At 33.4% G+C, this 20,745-nt stretch overlaps 2 protein-coding genes across 3 annotated transcripts in view; both read left to right on the top strand.

The window, feature by feature from the left end:
• The window catches only part of LOC133185592 (eukaryotic translation initiation factor 2 subunit 3-like), an 86,031-nt gene extending 72,548 nt beyond the window's left edge, over positions 1-13,483 (top strand). The window contains exon 14 of the mRNA XM_061320898.1: positions 13,473-13,483. Coding sequence (XP_061176882.1) covers positions 13,473-13,476 — 4 coding nt within the window. The 3' untranslated portion in view covers positions 13,477-13,483. The remainder of the gene's footprint in view (positions 1-13,472) is intronic.
• Positions 13,475-19,876, top strand: LOC133185591 (uncharacterized). Of its 2 annotated transcripts, none has more exons than XM_061320896.1 (10): positions 13,475-13,547; positions 14,599-14,766; positions 15,069-15,291; positions 15,526-15,640; positions 15,795-15,986; positions 16,202-16,349; positions 16,531-16,679; positions 16,861-17,125; positions 18,381-18,576; positions 19,201-19,876. In XM_061320896.1, exons 1-10 carry the CDS (start codon positions 13,493-13,495, stop codon positions 19,448-19,450), a joined length of 1,761 nt encoding a protein of 586 aa, XP_061176880.1. In that variant the 5' UTR covers positions 13,475-13,492; the 3' UTR covers positions 19,451-19,876. The 2 variants fall into 2 exon arrangements, with proteins under 2 accessions (XP_061176880.1, XP_061176878.1); XM_061320894.1 differs by lacking the exon at positions 19,201-19,876 and adding an exon at positions 18,728-19,166.
• The last annotated feature ends 869 nt before the right edge of the window (positions 19,877-20,745 follow it).

Genomic DNA, 20,745 nt, shown 5'->3' with positions numbered 1-20,745 from the left:
TCACTGCATGATTAAAGAAGCATGGCTTCGAATACGCTAATTTGTGCTAATTAGAAGATGAGGATCACGCTAAGTTTTGACTGTGCTAATTTATGTACGTTTACAGTAAGCATAAAATACAAATGTGAGCATGTGGCCCATGGGCCTCTCGTATTAGTAGTTCATATAATAAATTAGTATCACGACAAAGCATCAATAGATTTGGGTACTGCATACAATGTAAGAGGAGTTCTAAAACCAGAGTTTTTTTTTTTTTTTTTTTTTTTGAAGGAAAACGCTGATTTTTGTCCCTTTATTGGCCTCCTGTATAGAATTTTCAGAACTTTATTGCAAATCTCTTGGGACAGAATCATTTTTAAAACTTGATGTAACAAACTAAGTGAAATATAAGAGGGGTTCTGAGAACCGGGATTCTGAAGAAAAACTTCGTTTTTTCGACCCAAATTGCCTCGAGGGTAAAAATGAAAATTCAGAAAACTTTATGCACTTAATAAAAATACTATATTATAAATAATAAACTTAATAAGAACCCACAAATAATATTCCAAAAGATTATCTGGCTACTATGTAAAATGTAAGAGGAGAATGGGGAAACATTTTTTGCAGAAACGTCTTTTTTCGATCCCCAATTGCCATCAAGAGTAAAAAGGAAAATTCGGAAACCTTACTGCACATCTTTTGGACATCAATGATCAAATTCCAAAAGATGAATTGACTACTGTTTAAAATGTGAGAAGTGTTAGGGGAGGATATTAGTTGTAGTAGTAATAGTTAGTTTTATTTATAGTCGGATCATGTACATTAAACAGAAACATGAGCTTTTAAGCTCTTTAAACGACTGGAAACCAGTGTGACAGAAGGACGAACCAGGGTAACAATATATCCGAACTTCCTTTAGTGCAGGTATAAAACTGAAAAATTAACAACCATAAAAAAAATTTGCAAATTGCTGTGCTTTAACATGTTTTCCCCATTTCCTTCCTACCATAGAATTCTATTATTTGTATTAAAAAAAAAATAATTAAAAAAATAATAAAAATAAAAAATGCACAAATTCAAATTACCTGTTTACGTAAAGAAGTTGAACGAACAAGGTCCACAAATCGCAAGAATCTAAAAAAAAAAAAGAAAAGAAAAGGAAAAAAAAAGACATTATGTGTCTATCAAATAGCATCCATACACCATGGAGAGCAAAATGATCAATTCTTCATACTAAAATACATTATTTCTATTTGAGTGGGTCTTCACTCCATTTTTTTTTTAATTTTACTCAAAGTATGCGTAAAAATGTACATTCTTCGGTTAACAATAACATGGAAAAACACCGACTTATAACCTTAAAAATATACTTCTATGACACAACATTCGTATTTTTCCAAGAAATAATTGAAGTCCATTTAGTCAAGGGTCATAACACATATGCCAGTGAGCATTTGTAATGAGCGGTAAGGCGTAGTGGATAGCGTGTAAGTCTCGAAGAGAAAATTGATACACATAATTTTTATTGCTTGGGTTCGAACCCCAAGAATACACAGGTAGTTTTTATGATATCTATAGAAAGATTTTTTGCCAAAATAATTTTCAGCAGAAAAGATTCGTTTTCATAATTTCATACCTCTAAATGATAGGAAATTAAATACTAAACTACAATTTGAATACGAATTTTATACATTTGAAGCTATTTAGGAATTCTGCACGCCTTATTCGCCTATCTCCTTCATACGTATCATATTGAGCATAAAATCCTCAGGTAAGCATTTGGTCGATGGGCCTCTTATAATATAAGTATTTCATATAATTTATTCATTATACTTATTTGAAATTATAGAATTTAATGGACCATGCATTTAATTTAATTTTGACCAAAAAGGACTTTGGAAAGAAGTTCTTTTCGACTTTTATTGGTCTCAAAGATGAAATTGGAGCACATCAGACAGAGGACAACACTAATCATATTGCAAAAGATGATTGACGCTGTTGCATAAAATGTTTGTGGAGTCTGGGAACTGGGTTTTGTAGGGGGAAAAGTCGATTTTTGCCATCCAATTGGCCTGAAGGGTAGAAATGATAGCTCCCTCCAATTGCCCTGAACGATGAAATTAAAATTCTGAAGCCTTATTTCACATGTGCAAGACACCATCAATCTTACTGCAAAAGGTGAATTAATTGAGTATTGAGTAAAATATAAATAGTTTGAGGAAGATGATAGAGTGACAGCTGGACGGACATGTGTTATATAGTAAGACTTCGCTGCCTTTACAGTGAATCTTCCTCCCGGAAGGCTGCCTATATAGTGAAACTTCCTCCAGGAAAGCTGGCTATATATATAGTTAACATTCCTCCCGCGGAAGGCTTCCTTTATAGTGAAACGTCCTTCCGGAAGGCTGGCAACATAGTGAATCTAAGAGTCGCTGAGTAAGGAGTTGAGCGTTACGTCGCGGGTTTGAATCCTATACTGCGGGACTTGGAGACCGGTCCTTCGGATGAGACCGCACACTGTATTTCCTATAATTATACATCGACTATTGATTCCAAACATTTTAATTACAAGAAAACATTAAAGAGCCTGGATTGAGCATCTGAAACATATAATCCTCCATCGTGTTAATGTCCTTCTTCACCCTACAACTGTAGTCCTGCTGGACATGTTATTACCGGTGATGTAAATATAGTTAATAATGAGGAACTTAGATCCCTTATTTTAAAAGGGCCAAAATTTAGGGAACCCCGATCTTTCAACTGGAATCATGATTTCATAAATATTATAAATTCTGTGGAAGATGACCACAGGCGATGAGCCAGGCATGAAAACGAAGACCTTGACACTTTGTCAGAATGGATTAAAAGTATCAGATGTACATTAAAATCTCGCATTAAGGGATTGAGGGGCAAAATGAAAACCATCTATCCTTCTGTGTTCAATAATTCAGAAGTGAAAAAGGAATTAGATAGAATACACGATCAGTATGTACTGGTCCCAGCTGACAAAGCACGTAACAATTAACATTGTCTTTGTTTGTAAGGCTCATTATTTTAATTGTATTTTAGAAGAACTGGAATTTAATTCTGCAAGTGGCAATCCAACTTATACCCATAACTCCCTTGCTAAGGAGGAAATTCTTCAAAATCAGATGTCAGTTTTGAATATTGTTGATATTCCCAACAACCAAATTGAATTTGAATTACCATATTTATATTGGATTCCGAAACTTCATGAAAATCCTTACAAAGGCTCCAGTGAATGTTCTACCAAGCCTCTTTCTTTACTCCTCAGTAAAATATTTACAGCAGTGAAGGAGAAAAAAGCAAGAAAACAACATACATAAGTGAAGGTATAGTGAACATATTTTTATGCATTTTGTATTAATGTTAACATTACTTAAAATGAAATTATTTACAAAGATTTTTAAAACATTGGCTTTGCTCGTTGTTTTGACGTTCTCCTCTCAACTTCCGTTTTGCATTTGCATGTGTCATTATATAAATTTACAATTTTTAGGGATGTCAACGAATAGTCGACTATTCGACTATCAGTCGAATGGACCGACGATCGAATAATGAAACGACATTCGAATATTATCATAATTAAATAAATACAATAAAAGAGTGATAACGTGATGGAATTCTCATCACAAAATTGAGAAACCGTCTTTCCCAAGAGACAGTCGATAATTTTCCTCAACAAAGAACGGTTGATTTTCCATGTACATATAAAAAGTACAGTGATTATAAGTACTTCACTACTGCCGAGTACTGCGGGAATTATTTAGCAGTAACTGGCTGTATTGTTTTTGTAATTTTAAAATCACTAACCAATTTACTAGGCTTTGTTTGTAAAATTATTAATTGGACTTGATCTTATACCATGTACCAATTATTTTTTGTTATTTTAAGATTGCTCAAACGCAAGGAAGAAACCATAACTTTGACATGTTTTGACACTCCGATAATTATTAAAACAATTCGCTTACATTTTATACTGTATAAGGACATTTTGATAGCCAGAGCAAACAATAATCGAAAAACCAGTATCTAACTGTTTAACAATTTCACAGGCACTTGACGTGTGGATAGTGTGAGATTAACCCCCCTCCCCCAATTTATTTCATAATAAGCTTTAAAAAAAATCTCCTGGCATTTTTTGTCTTTGCTTGCTAAAATAAAAACTGACTGCATGCACAGATCGATTTATGAATTCTATTGACGGGGAAATCATACATTTTGGAGAATTAGGAAAAAAACATGCTATCTACGCGTTACGTTGCATAAAATTTGATGTTACTTTTTAAATAAATTTAAGTAAAAGGGCTTTCTGAATTCTAAATACGTCATGTACCAGCGAAGTTTGAAATACAATTTTATTTTCGGAAAATGTTCCGAATATATTCGACTATCGTTCGAATAATGCAATCGAATATTCGACTAAGGAAAATAAATATTTTGACATCCCTAAATTTAATGTAACTTGACTACTGAAGCATCGGTTTTGCTAACATTTTTTACGTTCTACTCTTCATGAGAGAGATTTCTGATTTTACTACCAAATTGATTTCACATTATATAATCTGTCAAGAAAGCAAGGATTTTCATCGTTGGGAAATAGATCTAAAGAGCAAAGTTCGCTTAGGGCTTTTTTGGCCCTGTGAATTTTTGCAAAACTGCTTAGTTTTAAATGACAATGCATTTAATATCACTTGAACCTTTGGTGGCTGCATATCTATTGAAAATCATGTAATAAAGTTCTCCCTAGCCAATGCATTATGACGGAATGAATTGCGTCATTATATTCTCATATCTTGAAAATTTGTTCAGAAATGACCAAAATTTAAAGGTTTTTTCAATATTTCGTATAGACCTAAGCCTCTGAACCAAAATGTGCAATTGTTTAATGATAGAACTGTGTTCGGAGATTATAAAACACGTTTTATTTAATGGATCAAGGGGTGTGCTCATATTTTAATTCTTTGCCGAAGGTACTCAAATCGACTTGTTTCTGCAAAATTCAAGAACATTACAAATTCATAAAGCCTTTTTTCCAATACTTGAACTTTCAGAGGAAACGTTGTTAGTGAAAATAAAAGCACTTAGGCTCTTCTTTACATGTATATTGGTGTTTGAATTAAGACATAGGGTGAAAATAAATAAATTGGTATATTATTCCAACTTATACCCATATCTCCCTTTCTAAGGAGTAAACTCTTCAAAACCGTAAGTCAGTTTTAAATATTTTTAATATTCTCAACAATCAAAATGAATTTGAATTACCATACCTATACTGGATTCCAAAACTCCATAAAAATCCTTACAAACAAAGATACATACCGGGTTCCAGTAAATGTTCTACCAGGCCTCTTTCTTTACTCCTCACTAAAATATTTACAACAGTGAAGGAGAAACTTTAGGAGTACTGTACAACAGTATATTCGAGAAGAGGTTTAAATCAGATGTGGATACTTAAAAACTCTGAGGAACTCAGAAAATTTGGAATCACGAAATTTTACCAAAATTAACAACATAAAAATATACGACTTTTCAAAACTTTATACAACCATTCCCCACGATATTTTAAAGTCCAGGCTTTTTGACATCATAGACATCTGTTTTTTTCAATAAAAATGAACCCCTAAATATGCTTACCTTGTTATTGGTCATTTGCAAAATTATTTTGTTACAAAGCATTCTGTTTGTACACACAAGTACTGTGAAGTTGATATTAAACAGATGCTTGAGTTTCTGATTGACAATATCTTTGTAGTTTTCGGAGATCAGGTCTTTCAACAATCTGTTGGAATTCCCCTGGGTACCAATTGCGTCCCCTTGTTAGCAGATCTATTTGTGTATTTATATGAGCAGAATTTATTCAAAAACTTCTACACGAGAAGAAGAAAAGACTTGCTGTGGCCTTCAACTCGACATTTACATATATCGACGACGTATTATCAATTAACAATATTTACTTTCATTCATATGTATGCAACACGATATATCCCAGTGAGCTTAAAATAAAAGATACCATAGAGTCTGACACATCTGTTTCATATTTAGATATTTTACTAGAAAAAGACGTTAATAGTAATCTAACAACCAAGCTTTATCACAAAAGTGATGACTTTAACTTTTCAACTTCCCTTACTTATGCAGCAATATACCCTTATCACCTGGGTCGTATTTTGACTGACATGACTGACATTAAGTGATAGTATCAATTAAATTAATACTGACCGTTTTATTTTAAGAGCAAGATCAAGTCAAGGTCATTTTCTTCTTCTTTGGCATTAAGAGTCAAACTTTCTGTTGCCAATCATCTAATGCCTACTTTTATTTCAAAGATGTTTTAAATGTTTTTCTTTTTGCATAAAAAGATGATACCACATAGGAACTATCAGACGATACTACTAAAATGAAATGAATACTCAATAACTAAAATAGATAATGCAAACCCGAATTTCCTCTATTTTTCCTAAATGTAATTTTTAGGGAATATTAGTTATATATTAATTTATTTTTTATTTTCTGTTCTTAGATTAGAAGCTTTCAAAAGCTAACAAGGTTGTTAGTTTCTTTGGAAAATGTTATTTATTTCAATATTTTAAAATTTTAGTCCATAAAATTTAAATTCAGTTACTTCAGAATATTTATTTAACCTTTGATTTTTTGAAAATGTTAACTAAATTCATCAATCTTTAGTAATTTTGAGTAATTTTGAGTTGCAGAAAAGGATATATTTTCATAAGCCGCCGTTTCGCCAAAAATTTCGCCCGATTACAAATTCAGTTTACCATTTCTATTTAAAAGAGGAAAGGAAAAATATGATCTTTTCAATCCCTAACACTAATATAAAAGACATTGAAACAAATATACTTTGAATATTTCATTTAATCAGAAACCAGACAATAATCTCTCCTTAAAACCAAGTTCTTCTAAAATACAGTTGTAATAAAGAGCCTTACTAACAAAGACGATATTGTTACAAGGCTACAAATCTTGTCTGTTGGAACCTTAACATATTGTTCATCTTCTTTCTATTTTTTTTATCACTTTCGATTTAATGAAAACGAAAAAATACATGGTTTGCATATTACATTTTAACTTTCTAATTAATACGATTATTTAATTTATATCTAAAACAATCCATTCTAACAAAGTGTTTCTTCCCCTTCATATTTAGCCCATCGTCTGACATAAATCTTGGACAGAATTCATAAGAGAAATAAAGTTCTATTGCCAGTCGAAAGATCGGGGCTCCCTGTTTTGGGATCTTTTAAGATGATTGCTTTTAGGTCTTCATTTTCAACTATATTAACATCACCAGTAATGATGGTCCAGCGGGACTGTAGTTGAAAACAAGAACACATAGGATTTTGTTTTAGATGTCCAATATCTAAGCACTGTAAGGTTTGTTTATAATTGAAAAGTTTGGAAGCAACAGTTAGGAAATATCTGTAGGAAATGCAGGGTGTAGACTTTAACTTGGAATATGGTGGAATGCAAGACTAAATTTTTTTTATGATTAAGAAATCAAACAGAACAGATTTATTCACAGAAAAAGAGTTGACAAAAAGAAAAATAGCTCTTCATAACTAATGTTTTTTGTTGTTAAAATCCGACCTTAAATAAATATTATCTTATCAAAGAAAGTTCAGATTTATTGTTGTTTTCCAGACTGTCTGGCCGTCAAGGTATCTCAGTCGGTAGAGCGCTCGCTCCCTGATCGAAAGGTCGTGTGTTCGAATCACGGCCGCGAATGACCTAAGTTGATTGTTTATTTGTTGAATTTTTCACTCATTTGGAGACGCCACCACTTGCCGGTCGAGGGCTGCAAATTTATACCTATGCTCTTCACCTAGGGCCATTGACCAGTGAGGGATCTTTTTTCGTGCCAACACCTACTGCGACACAGGACCTCGGTTTATACAGTCTCATCCGAAGGACCGGTCTCCACGTCCCGCAGTGGATTCGAACCCGCGATCAGCTCCTTATTCTGCAACTCTATAGAGCAGACGCTTTAACCACTGCGCCATGCGGGCGACGACCTAAGTCGATAAAAAAAAAAAAATAGGATAACAACTGTTCCTTCACCAAGCGCTCGGCACTTTGAAGTGAAAGTTGTGGGTCGATCCTTGGGATGAGACCTTAAAAACCGAGGCCCCGTGTCACGGTAGGCGTTGGCACGATAAAGAAACCTCACTGCTCAATGGCCCTGAGTGCCGAGTAATGTTCTAAATTTGAAGCCCTTCACCGGTGTATGGTGACGTCTCTATATGAGTGAAAAATTCTCGAACGGGACGTTAATCATCAAACAATCAATCAATCCAGACTGTCTGTCCATCTTTCACACTAAATTCTTCTTCAAACTCCTCTAGCATTTTTAAGAAGTAGGTAGTTTAGTACACTGTAATATTAAATACTCTGTTGAATGTATATGTATATATTATTTTTACAATATTCATATGAAAGCTGGAACAGTATGTAAATAATTTGTATACAATTAGGGGGTTATCATCTTTTTTTATGATACTGATGAATAGTACTTGATTGTGAATCTTTATTTTCCATTATTAGCAAGTTTATTACCATGTTCAAGTATTATTCAATGCCTATGTCTTGACCTATTATACAAGGAGAGGGTGTGCATAGGCTTTTCCCAATCCTTATTGAATTACTCAATAAAATATGTTTAAATTAAGTAGCTAGTTTGTCTTTTGGAATATAATTGGTGGAACCCTGAAGGTGTGCAATATCTACTCGGAATTTTGATTTTCATTCTGAGGGCCAATTGGGGGGGGGGGGGCTATGTGTTTTTGCTTTGTGTTGTTTTTAATTACAAATACTTCAGTACTTGGTTCCCAGAACTCTCACATTTTATGGAGTAGACTTAAAATCTTCAAGAATATTATTGGTGGTGTCCTGGGTTGTGCAATAAGGTTTTTAATTAATGTAGATGATCATATCCCCATAGGGAGCAAAGTTGAGGGTGACAATTTATTTACATTATGTACATTATTTTACTCATACGTTTATTAAAAAAAGTTCGGGTATATTGTTGTTGCTCTGGTCCACCTGTCTCTCCGTCTCTCACACTGCGCCTATTGTATCTTCTTCCTCAAAATCCTCTTAAAATTTAAGCTATAGCCAATTCATTTTTTGTAATATGATTGGTAAACATACTGTACATGCATGTACAAAAAGATTTTTGGATTTTCTTTTTCATCCTAAGGGCCAATTACAGGTCGATAATAACATTTTTCTTCCAAACAATGTTCGAACTACAATTTACACAGTAGCCGCCAAATCATCTTAGGGAATATGATTGGTGATGTCCTGTTGATGTAAATTTGGGTGTCGGAATTTTAAAATTCACCTTGCAGGTCAATTGGGGGTCGAAAAACCTTTTCGAAAATCTGGTTCCCAGAATTTCTCGTATACATTTTATGCAGTAGCCAAATCATCTTGGAAACATGATTGGTGGTGTACTGTAGATGCGCAATATTTTACGTTTATAGGAGAGGTTATATGAGGACCATTTTTTTTTTTATAAAATACAAACTTCATGTTTCCAAAGCTGCTTTAAATTTTTACGCAGTAGCCTAATCATATTTTAGAATATGATTGATTTTGTCCTGTATATGTGCAGTAAGATTTTTGACTTTTCATTTTAACAATAATTTGGACCGAAAACATTTTTTTAAAATAAAAACCTTTCAAAATATATTTATGCTTCATTAAATCCTTTAATATTAGACTGGTGATGAATTTCTAATATGACTTGGCTACTGCGTAAAATATAATAGGAGTCGTAAGAACTTTTTTTTCTTAATAATCATCAGTTTTCGGACATCAATTTATATCAGTTTATATGAAACTTTATTGCACATCTATTTGACACCGATAATTACATTTATATGGGTAATGCGAAAAACATAAGAGGAGTTCTGGAAACCAGGCTCCAAGACCATAAACTGAGAACAGACTAAAGTCAAAATTTATAATTATTATAACTTTTGAATCAATTTTGAATACCAAAAAAAAAAAAAAAAAAAAAAAAAAAAAAATAAATAAATAAATAAATAAATAAAAATAAAAAAAATCAACATGCTTTTACAAGTACATGTACTTGAATATTATACAAACCTGCAACTTTTAATTAAAACACTTTTGTTTTATAAGATCAAGATAATCAAGATCCAAATTTTGACTTACGTATATTCTCAGTTTATATTCTTGGGGCCGGGTTTCTTTAGAATTTTTTGGACCACCAGTTTTCCCCAAGATGAAATTAAAAATTTCCAATACCTTATAGCAATTCCACAAGACACCACAAATTACATTCCAAAGATGATTTGGCTACTGCCTAAAATGTAATGGGCGTTCGGCAAATCTGCTTTTTTTTTTTTAGAATTTTTTTTCTTTTTATTCCAATTGACCCTTATGATGAAATGAAAATTCTAAACATCATTGCTCATCATACACCATCAATTATATTTCAAGCGATGACTTGGCGACTGCCAAAAATGTAAGAAGTTTGCAAAAGAAGAGTGTGACAGACGGACAGATTTTCCCCCTACTACTTTATTCCATTTCACTGTATTGTACATTGATCCATGAATTGATTTAATCGATTTGCAAAACCGTGCTGAAACTACATGAGTTCCTTTTTCTTGACAAAAATAACTACTTCCATTCAAACACAAAGATCGCCTGTAGAGATTACTCCGAATTTCTAAAGGTTCACTGTTATTCTTTGTTGCTTTGTTACTGAATCACAAGACGTCATGACCAGAATATTCCAGATTTCTATGGCCCACTATCTGCTTGCCAGACAGAACTGGATATTTAACATGTTACCAGACAAAGATAGAATTTATAAACTTTGAACCTCTATTTTTACGGTTTTTAAGATTTTTCACTCACCTGTGTACTAAATGTATTACATCTGTGAGCGTGTAGGTAAAATTGCGACGATTGCAACGTACATATGTAAAACGTATTATGTTCATAAATATCTATCGTTTATGCCTCTTTTTTTTTTAATCAAAGTTTCGTTCGACAATAATTAATATAAAATGTGGGATATATTTTACTTATCCATGAAAAATGAATATATATAATATATCAAATAATATATGCTGCAAAAGAAAAGTTTCTTATACATGAAAAACGCGTATTGTGATATTTAATTAGACATGTTTATATATGTTAATTCTGGCGACAATTTATATAATTTTGCTTTCACATATTTATCTTTGTTGTACGGTGCAATTTATTCGATTTTATTTAGATTATACTTGAGTTTTCAAATGCAATTTAGTAGTCTTTCATATCCTTAATTTGCTCTCTTTAATTTTTGTAATGATGGGTCATTTCATGAAGTTAATTTCGGATTTGTCAACATTTACATTCATTTTGTCTTCTAAAAAATGAATTTTTCATTAGTATTTATACAAAGAATGCAATGGCGGAAAAATTAATGTAAAGAACGTCTATTTCATTCATTCTTAAATCTCGGAAAGAAGCATTCGTGTAAATAAAAATCACTCAGTTACATGTAACTCTTCATTAAACAAACAAAATTGCCTTACAGAATCCTTAAGTGAGGAAGTGGCACAAAATATTTCGAAAATAAATATTTTGACGACTACCAGTGATTTAATTTACAGCTGAAGATCACGCCCTTCGTGTAACAATCATTCATTTTTAAAGCTGGAAACATTTTAAGAAAAAGTTTAAACATTGACTTTGTAGGTGTCCAGAAAGAAGGGAAACTGTACTTTCCAGGTCAAGGCTCGGTCTCAAAATTTCACGCTGAATTCACTCTAAGAGTTCTTGTCTGACGCAGCGACTGTTTCAGTTTAAAACAATCCGAGAAAAATTTCTCAGATTGGAGATCTTAATTAAAGTACTTCTTAATTCTAAGATTTGCAGGGATATCAGTAAGGTTATCATGTACAGTATATTTAACACTGATGTAAATTTAAAAAAAAATTATAGCTAGATCAGCTGTACCAGAACCAAACCACAATCTACAACATATTATGCATGGGTTGCCTTGCTGTGTTAAAATTTTAGTACTTTTTTTTCTTTTAAAAATCTTATCCAAAAAAAAAAAAAAAAAAAAATTAAAAAAAAATAAATAAAATTGCACATTGTACTAAAATGTTAAAAACTTTGAAGTGATATTCCCGAAGTCCAAAATTGAAAATTACATACGGAGAAAAGAATTACCTCAATAATTCTTGAGATTATAGCGTGGGTAAATCACTTACCGATCCTTTAATAATCTCAGATATAAGTACAATAAGTCATCTCAGTTTCGCCTGGCGCTGACCAACTCATGGTTGAAGCACTAAAAACAGAAGAAAAATATAATCTAATAAAAAATAAACATTGTCTTTAAAAATAATTTAGCTGGGTGTCTTTAAACAATAGAGTTGGTCATTTTTTTTGTAGAGAAAACGTGGTTTAATCCTGACCCCTATTCTTTTGTTTTGTTATCCATATTCAAGTTGTTTAATAAATAACAGGATATCATTCAAGGGACCTCTCATGCTACAACGTCTACATAAATACATTTTTTGTATCTCTTGAAAAAACAATACAAAATTTTGAAAGTATAATTAAATTAAACAACTATTGAGAATATCTACAACTGACGAATTAAGTCTGTAGCTCCATAAAATACTTGTAAATATTCCAACTACATAGTAATGTAGATAAAAGAAATAAGAACGATTTTGAGAATCAATTTTTGCTTCAAAATAACTTATCCAATTCTTTGTCTTTATAACCAACAGTTTATAATTGTTGGTCAAATAATTTTTGTTGCAGGAGAAGAAAATTTGAAAACAAAAGTTGAAAAAAAGATAAAATTTCTAAATTAATTTTCAAGTCAGATTACATGTTTTTAATTAAAATTCCACTTAAAAAATACAAATTTTGCTCCTTAGACTTTTGTAAGAAGATTAAACATTTTAGTTAGAAATGATTGTATTTATTTCAGTTGCTCAAAAATCCCAATCTTATCAACGTCGGACTTAAAAGGTTTAATTTTTTTTCCTCTATAGTGGACAACATTTGTATTTTTAACGTTTCTTCTCTTTTGAAAGATTATTGTTTGGAATTTGATCATTGTTCCCGATTTAAGGAGAAGTCGAAATCCGATCACTCAGGATTACACAAAAGAGCGTCCATGAGTGAAGCACGACCGCGCAAATCTCCCGCCGTTCACTCCCATAATTAAAATTACACTCATGGACGTGCAAAATTAATCACGTGCTTTAAAATTCAAAGGAAAGGTTCCTATGAGAAACGTTGGAACATCCATTTTCGCAATTTTCACGTTTGATTGGAATTAGGCTCCGCCCCTTGTCCACGAGTGATGGCATGTGTTCACCGGTGTGTGTCGGTAGTCGAGTATAAAACACAGAGGGGTACAGGGGACAGTCAGTTGTACTGAGGAGAAATTCATCCTAAGGCTGAAACAGAAGAGAATTCAATGTTCAGAATCGCCCTCCAGTTTGTACTGTACTTGTTTCTGTTGGATGTGGGAGGTTAGTTTATTTTTACTTATATTGTATATATTTAATATCAATATCTCTCTATAATCTCCATTTACCACACTCATGCATGGTCGTAACCTTTAACATTTACATGTTGTAAGTAGGCTTAGATAAAAAAATTATTTTGATATCTTTAAATCATATTGAATAATGTTGATTATATAAGATTAGAAAAATGTAAAAAAAAATATATGTCTTGAGTCTTTAAAACCATAATAATTTTTGTCTACTGTGCTTTTGGTTACTTAATAATTAAATATTCTTTTAATCATTGATAATTTTTTTTATTATAATCTAACGATTTTCTTTATATCTAGACTTAAAATTCTGTGAAAACACACCTTTTTACTTAAACTTAAATTGAATCTGAAAAAAAGTAAAATACATTTTTGTTTTGCAAAATTGATTCATGTGTGCATTAATTTTATGATTCATTTTCAATTTACGATTAAATTGAAATACTACATATCTTGCTATAAATTAGAAACAAGTTTGTTACACATGCATGTAATTTCTCCTTAAGAATTTTCTTTCAATAAAAAATTTGAATTCATCAGTAGAACAATGCAAAATTCTAACCCACGAAAAATTAGATCAGCTAATTTGCTGCAGTTTGATATTTTACTAAATAAGAACGTCTAAACCAAATTCTTTCGAAACAGAAATTATAAAAAGACTGAATCCGTGTGATTTTTCTTGCTGCAACGCCGATTAAACTTCAATTTTTTAAGAAGATTATAAAATCAGATTGTTAACTTTTTCAAAATTGATTGTTTTTAAGCAAAACTTGGATTTTTTTTACTCGGTAATAATTAATTAATGGGACATTGTACTCATGGCGAGAATATATAAATGAACTTATCTACATCTATATAAGAGAAGTATCTAAGATAGATTTAAGTAGAAACTTCATTAATTTGTTTGTTTATGTATAAGTGTAGTTTCGGAAATTTGTACATCTGTTAAATTCGACTGCAAACATTTCAATGTGCTTCAAAATAACAAGAAGATTGAAACTAACACGAAAATAATTTTTATTCAGAGATATATGCAAAGCAGGTGCAATTTGGCGACACCTCAAACTGTCCGTCTGTGTGGCTGCCCGTCCACGGACAAAGTCAAGACAATGTGCTTTACAAGACCAAACCTATGTTTGTCCTGGACGACAGAAGTGTTAAAGAAGGCTATCTTCCTGGAAAGTCATACTCACGTAAGTTTTGATAAAGTCTCTCACAACACAGTGTTACTGAAATAAATAGCAAGACTTAGGATATTATGAGAATAGCAAATGTTTGTACTTGGAGGTTTAGGAAGAAACTATCTTTGGAGTAGTGTTTTTAAATGTGTGCATTCTGGACTCAATGTTCGCACACGCCTTCCTAAAGTCAAAATTATGGTAGCTTAGATAGATTTGGTTGAATCGGACACTATGACTTATAATCAAAATCAAGCATTGTGTTCCGAGACAACCACAAAATAAAACTTGTCAGCCAGCCCTGTCCATTTCTACAGTTCATGTGAACGCCCAGGACAGTGATCGGAAGTTCTCGGACGTATTGGTCTGGGTAGAAGGAAGTGGGCTTCAAGGTTGTAGCACAGGCAGTTTTGATACAAACCCAACTTACTACCATCAGCCGGAAAACTGCTCTCATTTGGTCAGCCGAAACTCCAAGTTTCCAGGGCACTCTTTCCTTTTCACTTGGACAGCACCACTGTGTGGTTGCGTTACCATTAGGTGAAGTTTCAATCTAAAAAATAAAGCAATTTCTTATTAATGCCTAGAGTGTTTGATTTTACAGTTTATGTCAATAGAAATTGCATATATAGGATCATACATACATTTGATGCTTTTCATATGCATTCTTTTGATATGTACTACATTTGCCACTGAATGTTGGAACAATTAGTCCATTTCGGAAAAAAAATAGTTCATGTGATTGAAATGACCTTTTTTTTCTTTTAACTCTAGGGCGCGAGTGTCCACGGCTGATACAGGTTCGTATGTACTGGACGACAAGTCTACAAAGGATGGATACCTGACGTCACAAATCTGTCCAAAGGATGTCCATCCGATGTTGTCCACTGTAAGCATCTCTGTATTTCACATTCGAGATACATGTACAACAAGTGCCATGCACAATTAACAGTTAAATTCATACATAGAGGTCCTATACTATACGATACGAGAATTGCTTTTGGGTAATACATTACTGACCAACCCATCCCGTTTTCTTGTAGCTCTCTGTTAAGGAGAAGGAAGACCTTCTGTGTCGAGTAGTCGGTGACGTCACTGGGTCTGACGTAGCAACCAGACAGGATGTTCTGAGCAGGCGTAAAATGGAGTACAATGCAATGTCGCAACTCCAGAAAGAGGCTTGGGAAATTGCTCTCGGTCAAAGGGTCTACAACACTAAGAAATGCTGTGGTCTGGTGTGTACCGAAAATCTGAAAGTTCAAATGATTAAAAAAAAACACAGGACCAATCCTAAAATTAAATTCAATGTAGCACATGATATTTTTCTTAAAGCTTATTCGTTAATGACTGCTTCCTAATAAGCGTGGAATGCACCATGAAACTGTGAAATGCAATGCAAATTGTATGAAAAGCAATAATTGTTTCAGAGGTTTGGTTCTCTTTCTTGCAGACGGGAAGTGAGAGGAGCGAATGTCTTGGGGATGACCGCCGACATCGTGTTGACAGGTTTTGTGCATATGGAGAATCTGTCATTCCCTTCACGATAAAAAGGCGTGGTTTTATGGAAAAACGACGTGAACAATGTTGCTGGAAACTAGGTACTGCCATCATGGAATACCTTTCTGAAAGCGAAAGACCGTGGTCGATTTATTAAAAAAAACAATGTTCACGTTCTTATGATGAAAATTTTTAGACGAGTAATTGTGGTATAGCTCCATTCGATCATTTCACTATTTAATGAAATACAGGAAACTTAATTTTTCATTATTCAATACACAGGTGAACGTCGCTACCATTGTTTTGCGTACGTTCCAACCCAACAAGCTAAGAACGTCAACAGCCTGTGGAATGTGAAACGCGTCCAAGAAATGGACGAGTCTGATCCAATCAACGACTTGGAAGACTATGCACCAGAGGTCCTTAAGGAGGTATGCAGCTCAGAACAAGGATGAAATAAATTATGTAAAATATAATATCCTTAACAGAAGTGATATAAGGAAATCCACCACTGGTCGGGTTTCTCTTGTCACCCTTCAGTGGTAACTTAGAAAACAAACGGCCATGTTTCTGATGAACTAAACCATTACGTTAAATACCTCTCATTTGCAGCTATCAAAACTACCTGCATTCATGAACACATATGCTGACAGTGCAACAATACAAGTAAATCTCAATAAAGAGGAACAGCGTCAAAACGACTTTAAGTCTTCAAAAGAGACCAAACCTGTGTCCTCTAAAATAACAACCACCATGTTAACTACAACTGCAACAACTAAAGCACGTGTTGTCCAGACAACCATTGTGACGCCGACAACTGTCTCTGTGACAACTACAGCAATAGAAGAAAGCAAGAAAACAACATACACAAGTGAAGGTATAGTAAAAATATTTTTATGCATTTTATATTAATGTTAACATAACTTAAAATGGAAGTATTTACAAAGATTAATAAAGCATTGGTTTTGCCCGTTATTTTGAGGTTCTACTCTCAAATTCTGTTTTGCATTTGCATGTGTCATTATATGAATTTATGATATAACGTAATTTAACTACTAAAGCATTGGTTTTGCTGATTTTTTTTTACGTTCTCCTCTCAAACTACGTTTTGGTTTCGAATCCCACTGCGCGAGATGGAGACCGGTCCTTCGGATGATACCTATAAACCGAGGTCCCGTGTTGCGGTAGGTGCTGGCACAAAAAAGATCCCTCACTACTCAATGGCCCTTTGTAGCCCTCCAGCAAGTGGCGGCGTCTCCATATGATTTAATATCACTGGTATCTTTGGTGACTGCATATCTATCGAAAATGATGCAATTTCTCCCTAGTCAATGCATTATATATGACGGAATGAATTGCGTCATTACTCACTATTCCCATATCTTGAAAATTTGTTCAGAAATGACCAAAATTTTAAGGCGTTTTTTCAATATTTCGTATAGACCACAACCTTTGATCAAAAATGTGCAATTGTGGAATTATAGAACTGCTTATGGATCGAAGGGTGTGCTCATGTTGCCGAAGGTACTCAAATCGACTTGTTTTCTGCAAAATTCAAGAACATTACAAATTCATAAAGCCTGTTTTCCAATACTTGAACTCTCAGAGGAAACGTTGTTATTGAAAATGAAAGCACTAAGTCTCTTCTTTATATTGATGTTTGAATTAGGACATAGGGTGTTAATAAATAAATTGGATTATTATTCATAAAGTGAACCTAGCTCTTTAAAAATATACTTGTAGTATAATACATGCATTGTTACAAAGAGTTGTTTATGCTATTTTAATTCAAAGTCTCTCGCGTGACGCAGTGGTTTGAGCGTTTGCTCTATTGTCGCGGTGTAAGGAGTTGATCCTTACGTCGCGGGTTCGAATCCCACTCGGGACGTGGAGACCGGTCCTTCGGATAAGACCGTATAAACCGAGGTCCTTTGTCGCAGGTGCTGGCACGAAAAAGATCCCTCACTGCTCAATGGTCCTGAGTACCGAGTATGGGTCTAAATTTGCAGCCCTCCATCGGCAAGTGGTGGCGTCTCCATATGAGTAAAAAATTCTCGAAAGACACGTTAAACAACAAACAAACAAAAAAAAAACTAAACAAATTCAATTGAAATTGGTTTACCTTCATGTAGATTTGCAAAGGAAGATGAGAAAACTCAAGCTTCGTCTTGACTGTTGTGAGACTGGACGACAGACAGCGGAGGATGTAGATGACGACCCCTGGGGCAGATGTACCACTGGCTCCTATAAATACACCAGGAAAATGAGGGGCGGAAGGCGCATGTGCCGCACTTACTTCCTGAAATGCTGCATCGAGGAATTTGAAAGGTGAGGGACTTCTTTGAATATCTGAAAATTGTTTGTTTCTAACAAATAGCTGTAGTTCATGTGTTTTCGTTCTAATTAAATGTCACTTTTGTGTTGTATTGTATCCTGTACACGTCCATCTGTTCCTATATTTCTTTTTATTAAATTTCAGTGGATCCTTTGGAAAAATGCTTCTTGAGATGAAGAATTTAAAACGAACTCTAGATATTTTAGGCTTCAAAATGCGTCAGAATTCTAAATCAACTAAATTGATATCGAAACAAAAAGTAAAATATTTGCTTCAGAAAGCACAAACATCGGTAAAAATAATGCTGGAGCATTTAACACATAAGGCCAAAGACAGCAATTTAAACAATGTGCCAGAATCAAAGTTACTGGATTTTGACATTTCAAATAAAGTTCCTGAAATGTTAAACCAAGGGAGCATGCGTTTTCCCAATGATTTTGAATCTTTCAGCCAAATTGCTTTGCGTCTTCGTCATAAACACTAACAAAGACAATGACAGCTGTATGTGGTATGTGTATATCATCATATACATACATGTATGACTGTGATTTTGTTAAAGTTATATAACTTTATACTCACCATGATTTTGTTACCAAATCTTAGTTGAATATTTTTAGTGAGGAGAAAAATTCCGGCGACTACAAAGATGAAGAGGACGATGATGTTGATGATGACGACACTTCAATAGTGAAATCTGAAGAAAGTGGCGATTACAGCGACACCAATGAGGACGATGATGACGCTGATTTCAAAACAACTAAATCTGTGAAGCGAATAAATCGACGAAAATTAAATCGTAGAAAAAGTAAATTGAGGAGAGGACGACGAGGGCGAAAACGAGGCTCCATAAAACGCAAGAGAGGCTGAAAACAACCTCACCATCAATTCCACTGCTTTTGTGTAGTAAATTGTACATATAGTCATTTTTTTTTAAAATAGGTAGTTCTACCTCTAAAGGAATACATGTAGTTGTGCCTGATCTATATAGAGTTTGTATATCCTTCTAAAGGAATACTTATGTCTGACCAGTGTAGTGTAGTGATGTCTGACATGTGTAGTTTGTATGTGATGTGTGTTGTAGGTCTAACCTTGCAGTTGTAAACTGTAATGCTATTTCTGGTCCACTCTTTGCATCTTGTTTTGTGCCATTTATGCAGAGAGAGAAAGTGCTTTTCATGTTCATTTAAAATTTTTCTGAGATTTTTTTTTACCTGAAAGACTCTTCAGACTTTGAATTATTATAGGTGCTAGATTGTGTGGCATATGCGTTTTGTGTTCATTCTCCATGAGAATTTAAAGAGCATAATAATTGTTTTACAATATTTTTTACGTTCTTTTACACATTTTAAAATAAATGATTTTTGCCATATTTGCCTTAATTGGTCTTGTTTCTATCGAGTTTTTGGTTGAATTAAGAGCCATTCTCTGTAACGACTTGAACTTTTATATAGAAGCTGTGGCACGCATAGTCTCAGAATTTCTCCAAACTCTCTATGATAAAAGTCTTTGATACCGTAAACTCAAATCAGGCAGAAATTGGTTGCTACGTATCATGGTTACCATGGCAACATGTCCTAAAGTTTGAAAAATGGCATTTTTCAACATGTTCAGAGTCCCACAGTTAACGTTTGCAGCAAAGCAAACAAGTGGCAATGATTGTTTCTGAAAGTTGAAGGCCTGATGTCTTAAATGCATGATAAACATGTTTGGTAAATCAACTACTACATACGTTACTATGGAAACAAGGTATTCAAAAGTAATGATTTTGCTCATTTAATTTTATAAAGTCATACACTTAAGAATGAAAAAAAATATAGGTTGAAATGCAAGCAAATAATAGACAAAAGATCCTTGTAACATATACCAAGGAAGAAATATGATATTTCTTATAGGTTGGCAATGGTTGCCATGGTTTTAATACCAAGAAAGGATTTTAAATTTACTCTCTTAGTGATTAAATTTAATCCTATCTTTTTAAAAAGCATATTTCTATATAACAAATGATCAATTTTTAAAGATGTTCATGTGACCCTAATTCTCAAATTTCAAAAAATTCAAATTCAATTCTTTAAATAGAGCGTTGCTATGGAAATAAGCCGAAAAAATATGCATAAAAATCTGAAAAATATTCTGTTTCCTTGGATACGTACCCTTGTATGTAG

Source organism: Saccostrea echinata, unplaced genomic scaffold (assembly GCF_033153115.1).
Source record: "Saccostrea echinata isolate AGI-Se365-2 ecotype Australia unplaced genomic scaffold, CSIRO_AGI_Sech_v1 ptg000012l, whole genome shotgun sequence".
NCBI classification, from domain to species: Eukaryota; Metazoa; Mollusca; class Bivalvia; order Ostreida; family Ostreidae; genus Saccostrea; species Saccostrea echinata.
This window is presented reverse-complemented; position numbering and strand designations above follow the sequence as displayed.

Bases quoted from the DNA above. Each gene is read 5' to 3' on its own strand.
- LOC133185591 (XM_061320894.1), top strand. From the start codon at position 13,493: ATGTTCAGAATCGCCCTCCAGTTTGTACTGTACTTGTTTCTGTTGGAT. The intron at 15,641-15,794 runs GTAAGCATCTCT...GTTTTCTTGTAG, and splicing joins TCCATCCGATGTTGTCCACT to CTCTCTGTTAAGGAGAAGGA. The intron at 17,126-18,380 runs GTATAGTAAAAA...ACCTTCATGTAG, and splicing joins AACAACATACACAAGTGAAG to ATTTGCAAAGGAAGATGAGA.